This window comes from Dendropsophus ebraccatus, chromosome 11 (assembly GCF_027789765.1).
Source record: "Dendropsophus ebraccatus isolate aDenEbr1 chromosome 11, aDenEbr1.pat, whole genome shotgun sequence".
NCBI lineage: Eukaryota > Metazoa > Chordata > Amphibia > Anura > Hylidae > Dendropsophus > Dendropsophus ebraccatus.
In genome coordinates this window covers 75,436,077-75,450,956 of record NC_091464.1, presented here as the reverse complement: position 1 = coordinate 75,450,956, position 14,880 = coordinate 75,436,077, and the positions used below count along the sequence as shown (strand labels likewise).

At 43.4% G+C, this 14,880-nt stretch overlaps 1 protein-coding gene across 4 annotated transcripts in view; it reads left to right on the top strand.

Annotated features, from left to right (window-relative positions):
- APP (amyloid beta precursor protein) overlaps window positions 1-14,880 on the top strand; it is a 178,328-nt gene that overhangs the window by 144,131 nt on the left and 19,317 nt on the right. For all 4 annotated transcript variants that reach the window (XM_069945834.1, XM_069945833.1, XM_069945832.1 and 1 more), the window contains 2 exons: window positions 10,038-10,196; window positions 13,435-13,563. In XM_069945834.1, coding sequence (XP_069801935.1) covers window positions 10,038-10,196; window positions 13,435-13,563 — 288 coding nt within the window. The remainder of the gene's footprint in view (window positions 1-10,037; window positions 10,197-13,434; window positions 13,564-14,880) is intronic.

Genomic DNA, 14,880 nt, shown 5'->3' with positions numbered 1-14,880 from the left:
AAAGAAATACAGAGCTGAGGGTTTTTCTTTTTTTTTTTTTTTTTTAGAAAAAAATGTTAGTTATATAGATTGTAAAAACAAAATAGATTTTGTCAATGGACCTTTACTTTAACCATGTGTTCCTATGGACTAAAATGTGCTTTTTTGGGCAGTTGGGTCTTCAACTTAATGGCTTATTCCAATCATACAAAATGATTTATATTGGACTTAAAATAAAAATTTAAAAAGTAAGCCTGCTCGTGTGCTTTGATCCCCCCTGAGCTACCGTTCTGCCAGTTTCAAGGCCCCCGGCTGCTCCCCCTTGCTCTAAATTTTTGTTCCTGCAGGAAATGCCCACTCAGCCAATTATCAGATGAATTGGTGAGCAGCAGGGACCTGGAGCTGACAGAACCGGGGCGGGCGTGTACTGTATGCTTTCTTATTTTTAAAGCATCCAAAATAACAAAAATTCTAAATACGTCCTTTGAGGGGTTATAAAGGATTACAAAACAGAGATTACTTCTGAAAACTCCAAGTTGTAATACCACACTGAACCTGAGGATATGTGTGGTGCTGTTTTTAGAAGTAATTGGTTGTGGTTTTTAATTCTGTTTGTATATTAATATTGTTTTTATTGGTTGTATAAATTGCAAACCCATTGATAGAATTTATTTCATGAAGTAACAAAGATTTCTACTCTATGACACATTCAAGGTATCTAGCAAATTACCTGCATTACCCGTGAGAACATAGACTATAATAGTTACCTGATAACAGCACACCGATATTTCCCATGTTCCAGATAGATTGATCGACTCTATTCATATAGCCATTTAAAGGGAAACTATCAGCAGGTTATAAGTCTTTAACCTGCTTATATTTCCCTATTGCACAAAAAGAGCGCTGAGGATGAAGGTAAGTTACTTAACTTAATCCTCGGCATAGTTTCTGTGCTATTAGGAGTTTAACTTTTATACTGATGAGCCATTTTGGAGTACTGGAGGCGGGATGAGCACACCAATGCACTGATCTGCCCAGCTGACTCTCACCGCTGATATTTATTAGTGCACCAAAACGCCCAATAAGCGTAAATATTAAACTCTCGAGAGCACAGAAGCTGCGCCGATGATGAAGCTAAGAATCTTACCTCCCATGGTCAGCGCTCTGTGCACAATAGGGAGCTTTCAGCAGGTTAAATACTTCTCTAACCATGACACATCAACGGTCCTCATGCAGCAACGTCCTATTGGGGAGCACCATGTTTCTGACCTTATCTATCTTTCCTATGTGGAAGTTTTCAGCTATTTACATGGAGTCCATTTTCTCTTGTGTTATCATTACTCCCAAATATGCACATCCAACCGAGCTGAATTGGAAGAGAGGAGAAAAGTCCCTTGCCATAGTGCTTTGGCAGTGGCTTATCTCCCCAAGAACAAAATGGTCATGTAGAAACCCATCATGCCCCATGTGTTTCCCCTCTGGCATCAGGGGACAGAAGGCTCCTACACACATTAGATTGCTAAGAGATTATGCCAAAATTGGCCGCAGACAGCTATAATCTAACATGAATATGCACTGCAGGTCTAAAGTTAGTTGAATCTAATCAACTATGGGTGCTTGTTGTCCTACAAGATATTGTGGGGTCATTTACAAACATTGCATATGTACAAAGGTGGGGAGGGTCGGTTTTCTCATTTTTTAAATTTTTTGGAGAATAAGATTAGTACAACATATATATTGGGGAGATTTATCAAACATGGTGTAAAGTGAAACTGGCTCAGTCGCCCCTAGCAACCAATCAGATTCCACCTTTCATTCCTCACAGACTCTTTGGAAAATGAAAGGTGGAATCTGATTGGTTGCTAGGGGCAACTGAGCCAGTGTCACTTTACACCATGTTTGATAAATCTCCCCCATAGAAAATAAGAGAACTGTATGTCCTGACTCTCTAGAGAGAGCAGCCACGGATGACCATAATTTAGTACTGAATTGCTCGTACAGATACTCCGTCACATTGAAATGTTTCTTATCTCAGGAGAAAAGGTCAGAAGATCTCAGTCTCCAGATTTCCCTCTTTATGACAGATAAAAGGCTGATGCCCTTCCAAACTGTACAAGTGATTTTATTTTATTTTTTTTTCCCCTTTTCATTACCATATTGATATTTTAAAAAGTATCCCTGCCTACGGTTATTCATCGTCCATTCTGACATATAGTCCATACTAGAAAATGTACCCGGCGCTGCCCGGGTATAAAGTGTCAGTGTGTTAATTAGATTTGTTCTAAGGTGCCCAGGAGGCCAAGCTAAAGGTATTGTTTCATCTGAGTTAATCAGTGAAATTAGTGTATACCTGTAGTGCATAGTTGGAGGGGTTCTGTATACCCACAATGTATAGTTTTTAGGGGTCTCGCATATCTGTAGTGCATAGTTGGGGGGGGCTGTATACCTATAGTGTATAGTTGGGGGGGGGGTCCTGTATACCTGTAGTGTGTAGTTTGGGGGGAATGTATACCTGTAGTGTATAGTTGAGGGAGGTCCTGTATACCTGCAGTGTACAGTTGGTGAAGGTCCTGTATACCTGTACTGTATAGTTTGGGGGTCCTGTATACCTGTAGTATATAGTTGGTGCTGTATACCTGTAATGTATAGTTGGTGGAGGTCTTGTATACCTGTAGTTTATAGTTTAAGGGTCCTGGATACCTGTAGTGTATAATTGGTGGAGGTCTTGTATACCTGTAGTATATAGTTTGGGGGTCCTGTATACCTGTAGTGCATAGTTTGAAGGTCCTGTATAACTGTAGTATAGAGTTGGTGGAGTTCCTGTATACCTGTAGTATATAGCTTTGGGGCCCTGTAAACCTGTAGTATAGAGTTGGTGAAGGTGCTGTATACCTGTAGTATATAGCTGGTGGAGTTCCTGTATACCTGTAGGGTATAGTTTTGGGGTCCTGTATACCTGTAGTGTATAGTTTGGGGTCCTGTATACCTGTAGTGTCCTGTATACCTGAAGTATATAGTTGGTGGAGGTCCTGTATACCTGTAGTGTATAGTTTTGGGGTCCTGTATACCTGTAGTGTCCTGTATACCTGCAGGGTCGTATTTACCATTAGGCACCCATGGTCTGGTGCGTAGGGTAGCACCTTGCAGAGGGACAGTACCCTCCCATTGAGACTTGCCAGAAAATCTGGTGTCTTTTCGAGGGGGGTATGGCGGTATTGGTCAGGTCTGGTATAGCGGTGTTATCCAGTCACAGTACGGTGGTATTGGTCAGGTCTGGTATGGCAGTGCTATTTAGTCACAGTGTGTCGGTATTGGTCATGTCTGGTATGGCGGTATTGGTCAGGTCTGGTGTGGCGGTGTTCTCCAGTCACAATGTGGCGATATTGGTTAGGTCTGGTATAGTGGTGTTATCCAGTCACAGTATGGTGGTATTGGTCTGGTGTGGTATGGCAGTGTTATTCAGTCACAGTATGGCAGTATTGGTCAGGTCTGGCATGGCAATGTTATCCAGTCATAGTATGGCGGTATTGTTCAGGTCTGGTATGGCAGTGTTATCCAGTCACAGTATGGCGGTATTGGTCAGGTGTGGTATGACAGTGTTATCCAGTTACAGTATGGCGGTATTGGTCAGGTCTGGTATAGCAGTTTTTTCCAGTCATAGTATGGTGGTATTGGTCAGGTGTGTTATGACAGTGTTACCCAGTCACAGTATGGTAGTATTGGTCAGGTCTGGTGTGGCGGTGTTATCCAGTCACGGTATGGTGGTATTGGTCAGGTCTGGTATAGCGGTGTTATCCAGTCACAGTATGGCGGTATTGGGCAGGTCTGATATGATGGTGTTATCCAGTCACAGTTTGGCGGTATTGGTCAGGTCTGGTATGGCAGTGTTATCCAGTCACAGTATGGCGGTATTGGTCAGGTCTGGTGTGGCAGTGTTACCCAGTCACAGTTTGGTATACCTGTAGTGCCCTGTATATACATGTACTGTATAGATGCAGTAGGGGGCCCTGTATATACATGTACTGTATAGATGGAGAAGGGGGCCCTGTATATATATGTACTGTATAGATGGAGTAGGGGGCCCTGTATATATATGTACTGTATAGATGGAGTAGGGGGCCCTGTATATACATGTACTGTATAGATGCAGTAGGGGGTCCTGTATATACATGTACTGTATAGATGCAGTAGGGGGTCCTGTATACATGTACTGTATAGATGGAGTAGGGGGTCCTGTATACATGTACTGTATAGATGGAGTAGGGGGTCCTGTATACATGTACTGTATAGATGGAGTAGGGGGTCCTGTATACATGTACTGTATAGATGGAGTAAGGGGTCCTGTATACATGTACTGTATAGATGGAGTAGGGGGTCCTATATGTACATGTACTGTATAGATGGAGTAGGGGGTCCTGTATATACATGTACTGTATAGATGGAGTAGGGGGTCCTGTATATACATGTACTGTATAGATGGAGTAGGGGGTCCTGTATATACATGTACTGTATAGATTGAGTAGGGGGCCCTGTATATACATGTACTGTATAGATGGAGTAGGGGGTCTACCAGTTATTACTGTGGATGTTGTGAGGCAGCTTCCCTAGCAACCATTGCTCCCTGTGAAAATGAAAGCAGTAATCCTATTGGTTGCTAAGGCTCCAACTGCCGTGTATGCTGCAGCTAATTATATCACCTGTGTTTGCAGTGAGGAGATTTTCCCATTCATCTCTATGGGGCGCCTCTCTTTCCCCTCCCCCTCCCCTCCTGTACATCTGGCGGGGACGGGACCTTCGCAATAACCTTTCCGGGCACCCAATGTATCTGTGTGCCAAATTTGGGGTCAAACGATTCAGACGTTTGGAAGTCTATAGAGGACAGACGGACAGACAGACTTTCATTTTTATGATATAGATTACCTCTGACAAACCGCATAGTACAGTACGCCCGATGGTCACTGGTATTTTTCTGCATAGCTTCATCTGTCATAGCGATGGGCAGGAGTCATTTGCCGGAAACATGATGGATGTAGCGCACATTGATGGCGCTCTTGGGACTTACCTCATTAATTGCTACATTTAGGTAATTGCGGCCGCCTCCTGTGGAGATTACAGCCATGCTGAAATAAGCATAATCCACATAAGTAAAATGTATTCCAATGCCAATCACTAAAAGAAATCAATTTCCTCCATGCAATAATTATTCTAGGGTCAAAGGAGACTTGTCAAATGCGCAAAAATAAATGTAGCGTTCACCCTATCACCAATCGACCGTACTAGTGATTCCAGGCTGATATACGTTTAGAGACACTCAATATTGTCATGCTTCAGTTTTAAAGAAGAGTTGTATCCGTCCTGTAGCAAAAATATATGCAATACGAGCCCACAACCATTGTATGTATCTGTACAACATTAATGTATAATATGTCTCTTTGCAGGAGCCCCCGATGTTGGTAAAAATGTGATCTATATAATTAAAATGAAAGTCTGTCTGTCTGTCTGTCTGTCCGTCCGTCTGACCCACTTCCAAACGCCTGAACCGTTTGACCCCAGATTTGGCTCTCAGATACATTAGGTGCCGGGAAGGTTAGAGCGAAGGTTCCATCCTTGCCAGATGTACAGGAGAGGAGGGGGAGGGGGAAGAGTGCCACATAGAAATGAATGGGAAAATCTTCACACTGCACACACAGGTGATATAATTAGTGCTGCAGCTCTGCCCAGCAGTAAATGGCAGTTGGAAGCCTTAACAGCCAATTGGATTACTACCTTCATTTTCACAGGGAGCTGCAATCTGATTGGTTGCTAGGGCAGCTGCCTCACAACAGATCCATAGAAATAAATACAGTAAGGGTACAAACACACTAGGCGTATCCGCAACGGATTTCTCGCTGCAAATTCACAGCGAGACCCGCTGCTGATCCCTGCCCTGTACACCCTATGGGCAGACAAACTCGCAGCAGGATGGACATCCCGCTGCGAGTTTGTCAGCAGCCCGCCCTGTTAACCCCCGGCCGCCGGAGCTTATACATCACCTGCTACCCGCTCCGGCTTGCTTCGGGGCTCCCGGTGTCTTCACATCCCACTCAGCCAAGCACTGCACGGGACGTGCCGGGAATTCCCGAAGCAAGCCAGAGCAGGGACCAGGTGATGTATACGATCCAGCCGTGGGGGGTTAAAGGAGTATTCCCCCCAAAATTATTTTTGCATTAATACGCTGCCCACCCATAGCTTTCCATCTTTCCAATGTAAAGTTATTATGGATTCTGCACAGTTTTGCAGTTATCCAGCTGCATTCACCCCCACGGATTGCATAGAATCATCAGACCTCAGTCCACTCCGACACGCCCCCAGCCCAGAGCTCACCCCGTGTCCAGAGCCTCCCGGTCGTCCAGCACTCACCCGCAGCACACAGCCCCCCGCCCCACAACCAACTGCCCCCCCCCCATCACCCGTGGCATCCCTCACTCACCCGCAGCATAGCTTCCGCACTCAGCTCTGCTCCACCGGCGTCCCCGCCAACTCAGCTCTGCTACACCGGCGTCCCCGCCAACTCAGCTCTGCTACACCGGCGTCTCCGCCAACTCGGCTCTGCTACACCGGCGTCCCCGCCAACGCAGCTCTGCTACACTCTCATCATCTCCTTCATTGTCTCAGCTCTGCTACTTCGCCATCATTAGGCATAAGCATTGCATGATGGGAAATGTAGTTTCCTATCTTGGATATAGACCATGTTTTAGAAAAAGTTGTAACTCAAGAACGGCAGCAGCTAGAAAGATGGGAGACGTCTCAAAATACTCAGAGGGACTTGGTGAGTAAGGCCAGCTAGGTTTGGGAGCATTTCATATTTTTTTTAGCTCTTGGGGGGAATACCCCTTTAATGGGGCGGGCTCCTGACAAACTCGCAGCGGCAGTATAGGGACTATAAGGGATGTATAGAGTATAGGGGCTACCTGCAAGTGGGGGGTGTTTACAGTATGGGGGCTACCTGCGGGGGGGGGAGTGTATAGAGTATGGGGGCTTTCCACAGGGGAGGGGGGTGTAGACAGTATAGGGACTACCTGCAGGGAGGGAGTGTATACAATATGGGGGCTACCTGCAGGTAGGGTGTGCATACAGTATAGGAGTACCTGCAGGGGGGAGGGGGGTGTATACAGTACAGGGGCTACCTACAGGGGGGGAGTGTATACAGTATTAGAAACTTTGAAACCTCTTCTGTGTTGCCCTCACCAAGGATAAAAGGTAGTGCCTAAGAGGGCCAGATTATGATGATGCAGGATTGTGTATGCACTTATACGCTGCAGGTTTTCTGCACACACACACACACACACACACTTATGGTCTGCAGTCAGCGGGGGGGGGGGGATTTTACACTACAGTTATACAGGACCCCAGAACTATGCACTACAGGTATACAGGACCTCCACCAACTATTTACTACAGGTATACAGGACCTCCACTAACACTGTCAATGTTGCATATAACCAGGCTCAGCATAACACTACCAATGGTATACATAACCAGGCTGTATATAAAACTGCCAATGTTGTACATAACCAGGCTCAGTATAATACTGTTCATGTTGTATACCAGGCTGTATACTGTATAACACTGCCAATGTTGCATATAACCAGGCTGTATATTACACTGCCAATCTTGCATATAACCAGGTTGTATATAACACTGCCAATGTTGTATATAACCAGGCTCTGTATAGAACACTGCCAATGTTGTATATAATCAGGCTCTGTATACAGTCTGATCACATGACATCTCAGTTTGGCTATTTAGGTATTTAGGATGTTTAAAATTTATAGTTTATATCTAATGTGCATAAGCTACAATTTACATAAACAGTGCAGAACTGTCGGGGTATATAGGGCTCCTAGCGATTTCCCCTTAAGCAAAAAAAAAACAAAAAAAAAAAAACAAGGGCATAGACTAGCCTCCTGGGTGACCTTGGAACAGGTCAGCGCCGGGTACATTTTTTAGTTAAAAATATGAATTAAATAGGCTGATATTTCCTGTTTTCTGTAGCTCACTTTTCGGCTTTGTTGTACAGACTGGTATGGGTGATCTTAGTCATCTCAATATAATTGGAGGGCAGGGATTTACTGACAGATGAGAGCTCAGCTTTACTGCTGGAGACCTAGAGGAGACAAGATAGTAACATGTTATACAACTCACTATGCTTCTGTGGCAAAGTTGCAAGATCTTTTCTGCTTCTTTTTAAGGCTATGGTCACACACACATAGTAAGTAAAATACTACCAAAGTATGGCTGGAAAATTGAGGGAAAAATACAGCCTTTTTTAAACATAATATTGTGCTTTATTGAAGTCTGAGGTGAATTGGCTGTCAGTGCGCACACAGTATAGTTTTTTTTTTTTTTTTTTTAATGCACAGATATGCCCATAATTTGATGCCAATCATAAAAGTACCGTATTTGAAAAAAGCAACCATTTTTTTACTATTAGATATTTCATGTGTTTCTTTACGATTGTGTAATACTGCCAATAAAAAAGTATGTGAATATAGGCTGAAAGATTCCATACACCATGTGGTCTTTAGAATCCTTTCATATGGGCTGACATGGCGCTTGTTTGTGCACTGCCTTTACACTGAACAATTAATCGAGGGATCAGGCCACATAAACAATCCTTGTCTCGTTCAGGCAGCCATGGAAACTGCCAGCACAGATATGTATGTATCCATATTGTCAGTTTCCAGATCACACAAGCAGTGTATACATACCTAATGCGCTACTGTGTGATCCAGCATCCCACTCTCCAATTCTCCTGTCCAGATCTGGAGAGCCGGAGAACGGGATGCCGGATCACACAGCAGCTCACTAGGTAAGTATGCACTGTTGTGTGATCTGGAAACTGACAGCACAGATATAAGCATATCCGGCACATCTCCTGTTTGCGGCCAATAGAGATAAATAGTAAAGCAGCACAAAAGATTTACCAGACTGATTATCTGTTTCTAAGACTGTTTTTATAGCAACACTTCTGGAGGATAATCAGCTCGTGTAAAAAAAAAAAGCCCTTTATGCATCAGTTGGCCATATACGCTGCTTGCGGTGGGTTCAGCAGTATAGGTTGTATGGAGCTGTCCTGACCCACCACCGACAGATGATGTCAATGGAGATAGGGGAAAATTCCTGCCTAATCCCTTTGTTCTAGGAGAGATAACCTGTAGCCTGAGCTGTCTGGCTGTGGCTTAACACTCCCCATAGAGAACACACAAACACTGGGCCGTGCTGAACGTTCCTGTGTATGGGGAGATTGGGCAGCGGGTGGGAGCGATATTGTACGGCTGGGCGATTGTTCAACCGTCAGCTATTGAAGGTGTATGACCACCGTAAGTTCTCTTATGAGAATTTGCAGCACAGTGTTAGGTCATTAAATAATTCACTACCCTTATTAATTCCCTCCACTAAGGGGGCTTAAGGTGGCCATACATATAAGATAGCTGATGGGTGAAGGCTCATAAGGCCGATATCTATTTCTCCTGATCACTCTCCATACACAAGAACACTGATGGAGGATGGAAATTGAACGTACTTCTTCCTTTTCTCCCCCACACATACACATTAGCCATCAGCCATACCTCACTGACAGCAAATGATGGACTGCATTATTATATATTATATTCATCTCTAATGCTGCTACTAACATACAGAAAGAACGTGCTCACCATCAGAATGTGTTCTGGCTAATTCTCCATATATGTATATATATATTTTAGTATTCAGATTTCAAAACTATACTACTGTTTTGCATTGCTAACTCACGTTGAAAGGGGGGCTTTCATCTATGAGCGTTCTGGAAAGGAAACGGTTAACTGACCTGCTAATGAGGATCAATGAGCCAGATAACAGCTCTACCTCTATATGCAGGGCTGGGAATGTTTAACTCCATCATTTCCAGAAAGCACAGCATATAGTGAGCAGTGCATGTATCATGTGGTTGTTCCCATCTGTATGGAGGTCTAGTACTGTAGTTATGGTGTGTCCATTATGTTAGTAATTAGTGTATTATTTCTTATGCTTTGTAGCGTTTCCAGGAGAAGGTGGAATCACTGGAACAGGAGGCGGCCAATGAAAGGCAGAAGCTGGTGGAGACCCACATGGTGCGAGTGGAGGCCATTCTGAATGATCGTCGAAGAGTTGCCTTGGAAAACTACATCACAGCGCTACAATCTGACCCACCAAGGGTAAGCTATGAACGGTTATTTAATGGAAACTGTTACGGTTTCTGGGTTAGTTATTCATTACCACGTATGGTTATGAGACAAAATATGGCTCTAAAATTCTAAACTTCAAGATAGTTCTTCCTCAATCCTCCTTAGTGAAGTACCCTCAATTTCAATAAATTACATCAATTTACCCCCAAGGCTATGATCATATACTGTTCTGCAAGTATTAAAAGCAATCCAAGTACCCATTGAGACATGGTATATACATGGACACCACATGTCAAAAACCTAGGGTTAAGAGCGGTCATCCAGCTCTGCAACCACCAGTACTAGACTAGTTATCCAGTTTTCCATTCTATTGTTAGCCTTTGATTTGGGTGGTATTAAACTATACTGTATAAACATGTCCAGCCCAAGACTCATGGAGCCGTGTGATTTCACAGTAGTAAGAAAGGCAGGAGTTAACATAATGAAGTTGGTCGTGTTTGTTGGGTCCTTTCTTGGGCACTTCTCACAGCATGTGGACCATGACTTTCCCATTGTTACCTGGAGACAGACCTTCAGCATTCATGAATATAAAATGGTCCTCAACCCATCTGAAAACGTAATTGGGTATGTTGTCTCCTAAATGTATTCCTTTACCCAAAAAGAAAAACAATAATCAAAAATAATAAAATTATATTAAAAGATTGGTATAAAAACTAGAATGTTCTATTAGTGGTAAATGGTAAGGTGAGTGCCATGGACGTGTCCATGGATGCACAAGCAGCAGTCACAACAGGCCCCTAGAGCCCTAAGACCTCCCACTGGACTCCTAAGACTGGAACGAGCAGTTGGATAAACTTTGTATACTGAATCGTTTACCTTAAATCTAAATCTGCTCAGCTCCTCCTGCTCTATAACATGGATATAGGCTGCCGTTCCAACCTGATACTGATGTTATAAATACCGAATGGTATATACTGGCCCTGTTGCAGACATTGTGCTTGGGCCTGTTCATCCCTGGGATTGCCTACCCCCTGCTTACAGCTGTGACAGCAGAGTCGGCTGTAATGGAACCTTTTGGAACCACCCAGATTCTTCATTCTATGGTTCTTTTTTTCTGCTTCAGACGAAACGTAACAGGTATTCTAGATCCCCGTAAAAATTCTGTTGTCACATACGCTCATGGTTATTACTTGGTTCCACCTGGACACATTATCTTGAAGCCGCTCACACGGCTGATGAAACTCATAAGAGTTAGCAAATGAACTTTGTTAAGGAAACAAAATTTATTGAAGGAGAAGGAAAGTAAGTTAAAGTGGGTCAGAGATTAGCATAATTAAAAAATCGTAACCATGTTTGTTTGATGTTCCTGAATATACCTTGGGCGCCAGATAAAGCAGAGTGCGGAGCCTCCCTCATCTGCTTTCCCGCAGATCTCTCCTCATCTCCAGCAAAAGATTTTTTGGATTATTAGAAATTATATATCGAAAATGGAAATTTTTAATAGATTAAAGAGCCATTTAACCACAAAGTTGTTTTTTATGTTCTATTTTGAAGTTATTCAGGAAGCAGCATGTTCCCAGGCTTATTATAGTATCCTGCTGTTTTTTTCTGAGATGACTGGCCAGGTCCTGGTTTATACATTCATTAGTCTAGCCCTCTACACCAGACTTTAACCCCTTCCCATGCCAAGAAATGTCTGTGGTCCTGAAGTTTGCCTCAAAGGAGTCCTACCTCAGTAGTCACTGGGCCAAGCGCTATATTCACAGTCACCATCCTGAAGGGCATCGGAGAAACATTCATTCTTGAATTAATAAGCTTTCCCTAATCAGACATGCAGTCTCATTTCTTTGAAAGGTCTTCTTGGATGTCTTGCCATGTCTTCCTAACACATAACCTTACTAAAGTTTATACATATATTGCAACAGTTGAAGATGAAAAGCAGAGACTTATAAGTGCATTGTGCACATTTTTAGATGTGAACACAGCCCAAGAACCACCCCTGAATATACAGGCCACACCCCCTCATCCACCCATGCTTAAAATCTTTTTAAAATGTAATCTCATCTCAGACTCTTAAATACCTCAAAATAAACTTTTGATATGTCACAGGGACATCACCTTCCAAAAGCACCAAAAAATACAGTCTGTAAATGCCCAGTTTAGATTGTGGATACCCGCCAGAGGGTCCCCAATTCCAAGTGAAGGCCACATCAGATGAATAGAAATCCAACAGCATCCATAGAGAGTGCAAAATCTTAAAGAATATTCATGAAGCCATAAGTACATCAATGCAATGCTGGGTTGAAACTTTGCATTGATGTACTTATGGCTCCTTGAATAAACTTTAAGATTTTGCACTCAATATGGATGCTGTTGGATTCCTGTTCCTCTGATGTCTAAGGGACAAGTCAAAAGTTTAGATTAGTGGTGGCTTTAGGGCTGTTATTAGGTGGCCCGATGCCTCCTGTAAGCCAGCGTCGATCTGCTAGATTGGCGCACGCTATTACATGGCTTCGTAATCATTTAGCAAGAGCTGCACGGAACTCACTAGTGATGTCTGTGCAGCCCTTGCAATTTAACTGTATACATTATCTCTCCATGCTCAAGGTGTTTTTCTGCCCTCTGCATGCTTCCTGGAGCCACCTCTGTAGCTTCAGAGCGGGTCTCTGAACATACAGACTGCTCAGCCAATCACTGACCGAGACAGAGCCGCTGCAGCCAGTGATTGGCTAAGTGGCCTGTCAGTTCAGAAACCCGCTCTGGAGCTGTGGCGGCTCTAATAATTAGCTGATGATCGTTGTCTCTATTACGTGGAGCGATAATCGGATGAATCAGCCTAAATTCAGCCAATTATCGTTCTGTGTAATAGGACCACTAGGAGAATGAATTGGGAGTTAGTCATCTCCATCTACGCATGTCCCTTTTTTATTTTTTTTTTATGAAATGTACACAATTTCTAAGTGGAAAAAAATACCAAAATCCCAGATTTCACAAACTGATCAGTAAGTTAAGTCAGGAAGACATAATAGATATGTATTACATAATCCACATGGAATAATTTTGGTTTGCCACTGCTGCCACCTATTCATTTGTGCAATTTGTTTTCAATACTTTTGCCGACTCTTCTCATTAAGTTTTGGGGACGTTGCAAAATAATTTAATGTCATATACGATTTTTAACTTATTACTCTACTTCCATCTGTCAGCTGAATTAATATGTCACTGTCTGTAACCTTCAGCATAATACGCCGCGTATCCTTTCTTGCAGCCCCGCCATGTTTTTAATATGCTGAAGAAGTACGTACGCGCCGAGCAGAAGGACAGACAGCACACCCTCAAACACTTTGAGCATGTCCGCATGGTAGATCCCAAGAAGGCCGCTCAGATTCGATCTCAGGTAACTTGTTTTACAGTACTATAAAGCATTGGGTTTTTTTGGCTGGCCATATACATAATGACTTGATACTTGTTAAGGTGATCGTAGACTTAACTGTTTGCCCACAGCTTTCCTGCACAGCTGAGTGTCCACGTTTCTTCACCAGGGGCATGTTTCTATGGATTTCAGAAGCAGATGTCACGGAAAAACCGGCTATCTTAGATCTTTTTATGGATCTAAAGCCCCCGTACACAATACAGAAATGTCATTAAGATCGGCTGACTATGAATAGGCATACATGTCTATGGGACATTTGGGAGGAATAGTGTTGTTATAGTAAATGGGCACCTTTAAGTCTACTCAGATTTATTAAAGTGAACTTTCTGACCCATTAATAAAGCGGGTGTATATTTAGGGAGCAGAAGCCCTCTCTGGTAATGCCATCTCACACTTAAAGGGGTTGTCCAGGGAGCATACTTTATGCAGCTATTGGACATCACTATGATCAGGACATGCATCCGTGTCTCCACATCTTGGAAAGCTTGCTTCGGAGATGTGGAATCGCTGAAAGTGAGTGCAGAGGAAGCAGAGGGTTTCAGCGGTCTTCTGCTCCCTGGACAACCCCTTTAATCACATAAAACCTTGTTTGTCCCCATCGCCTTGCCATGGGGCCTGGGTCAATCCTTTTTTGCAACCATTGCAAAGCCTTGGAGATTAGATGATACTCACTAGTCAGTCAAATGAAGGATGAAGCCCTCCTGGGCTGGACCATCTCTCCAGATTCCCCATAGCAGCTGCATTATTCACCTCCATGGTACGTCCATGGGGACTCGGTGGTAATAGTGATTGATGATCACCAGGATATGCTGTCATTACCAGATTGGTTTCAGCCAGATTGTTGAAACACCCACAGGTTATAAGAATAAATTAACCCATTCGCCCACCTACATCCTTACATTGCTCCTGGTATTACAGCCCAGTTCTTCCATAGGGGAACAAAGCAGATACCTATCCCATACAGGTCTGTAGGAAAGGCTGCCATAAGTGGCTATTACCCAGACTCCTATAACATTGTACTATATAGAAAATCTGCTGAGTAGAAATAAAGACTTCTCATAAGGAGATGACTCAGATACTTATAAACCCCCTAGGAAAATCCGACTATAAGAACCGCAGGCTTTACTTTGGCCAGAAAGCAGGTTTCCATGCAAAGTCGACTAACCGGGCTCTGGAAGAGTTAACTGGCAGTGAGTTAAGGCTCCTGATGTGCCTAGTAGATCATTGTGGCTCTAATGTGTTATTGATCTACGGCTGACAGATTTATGCATCGGGAAACAG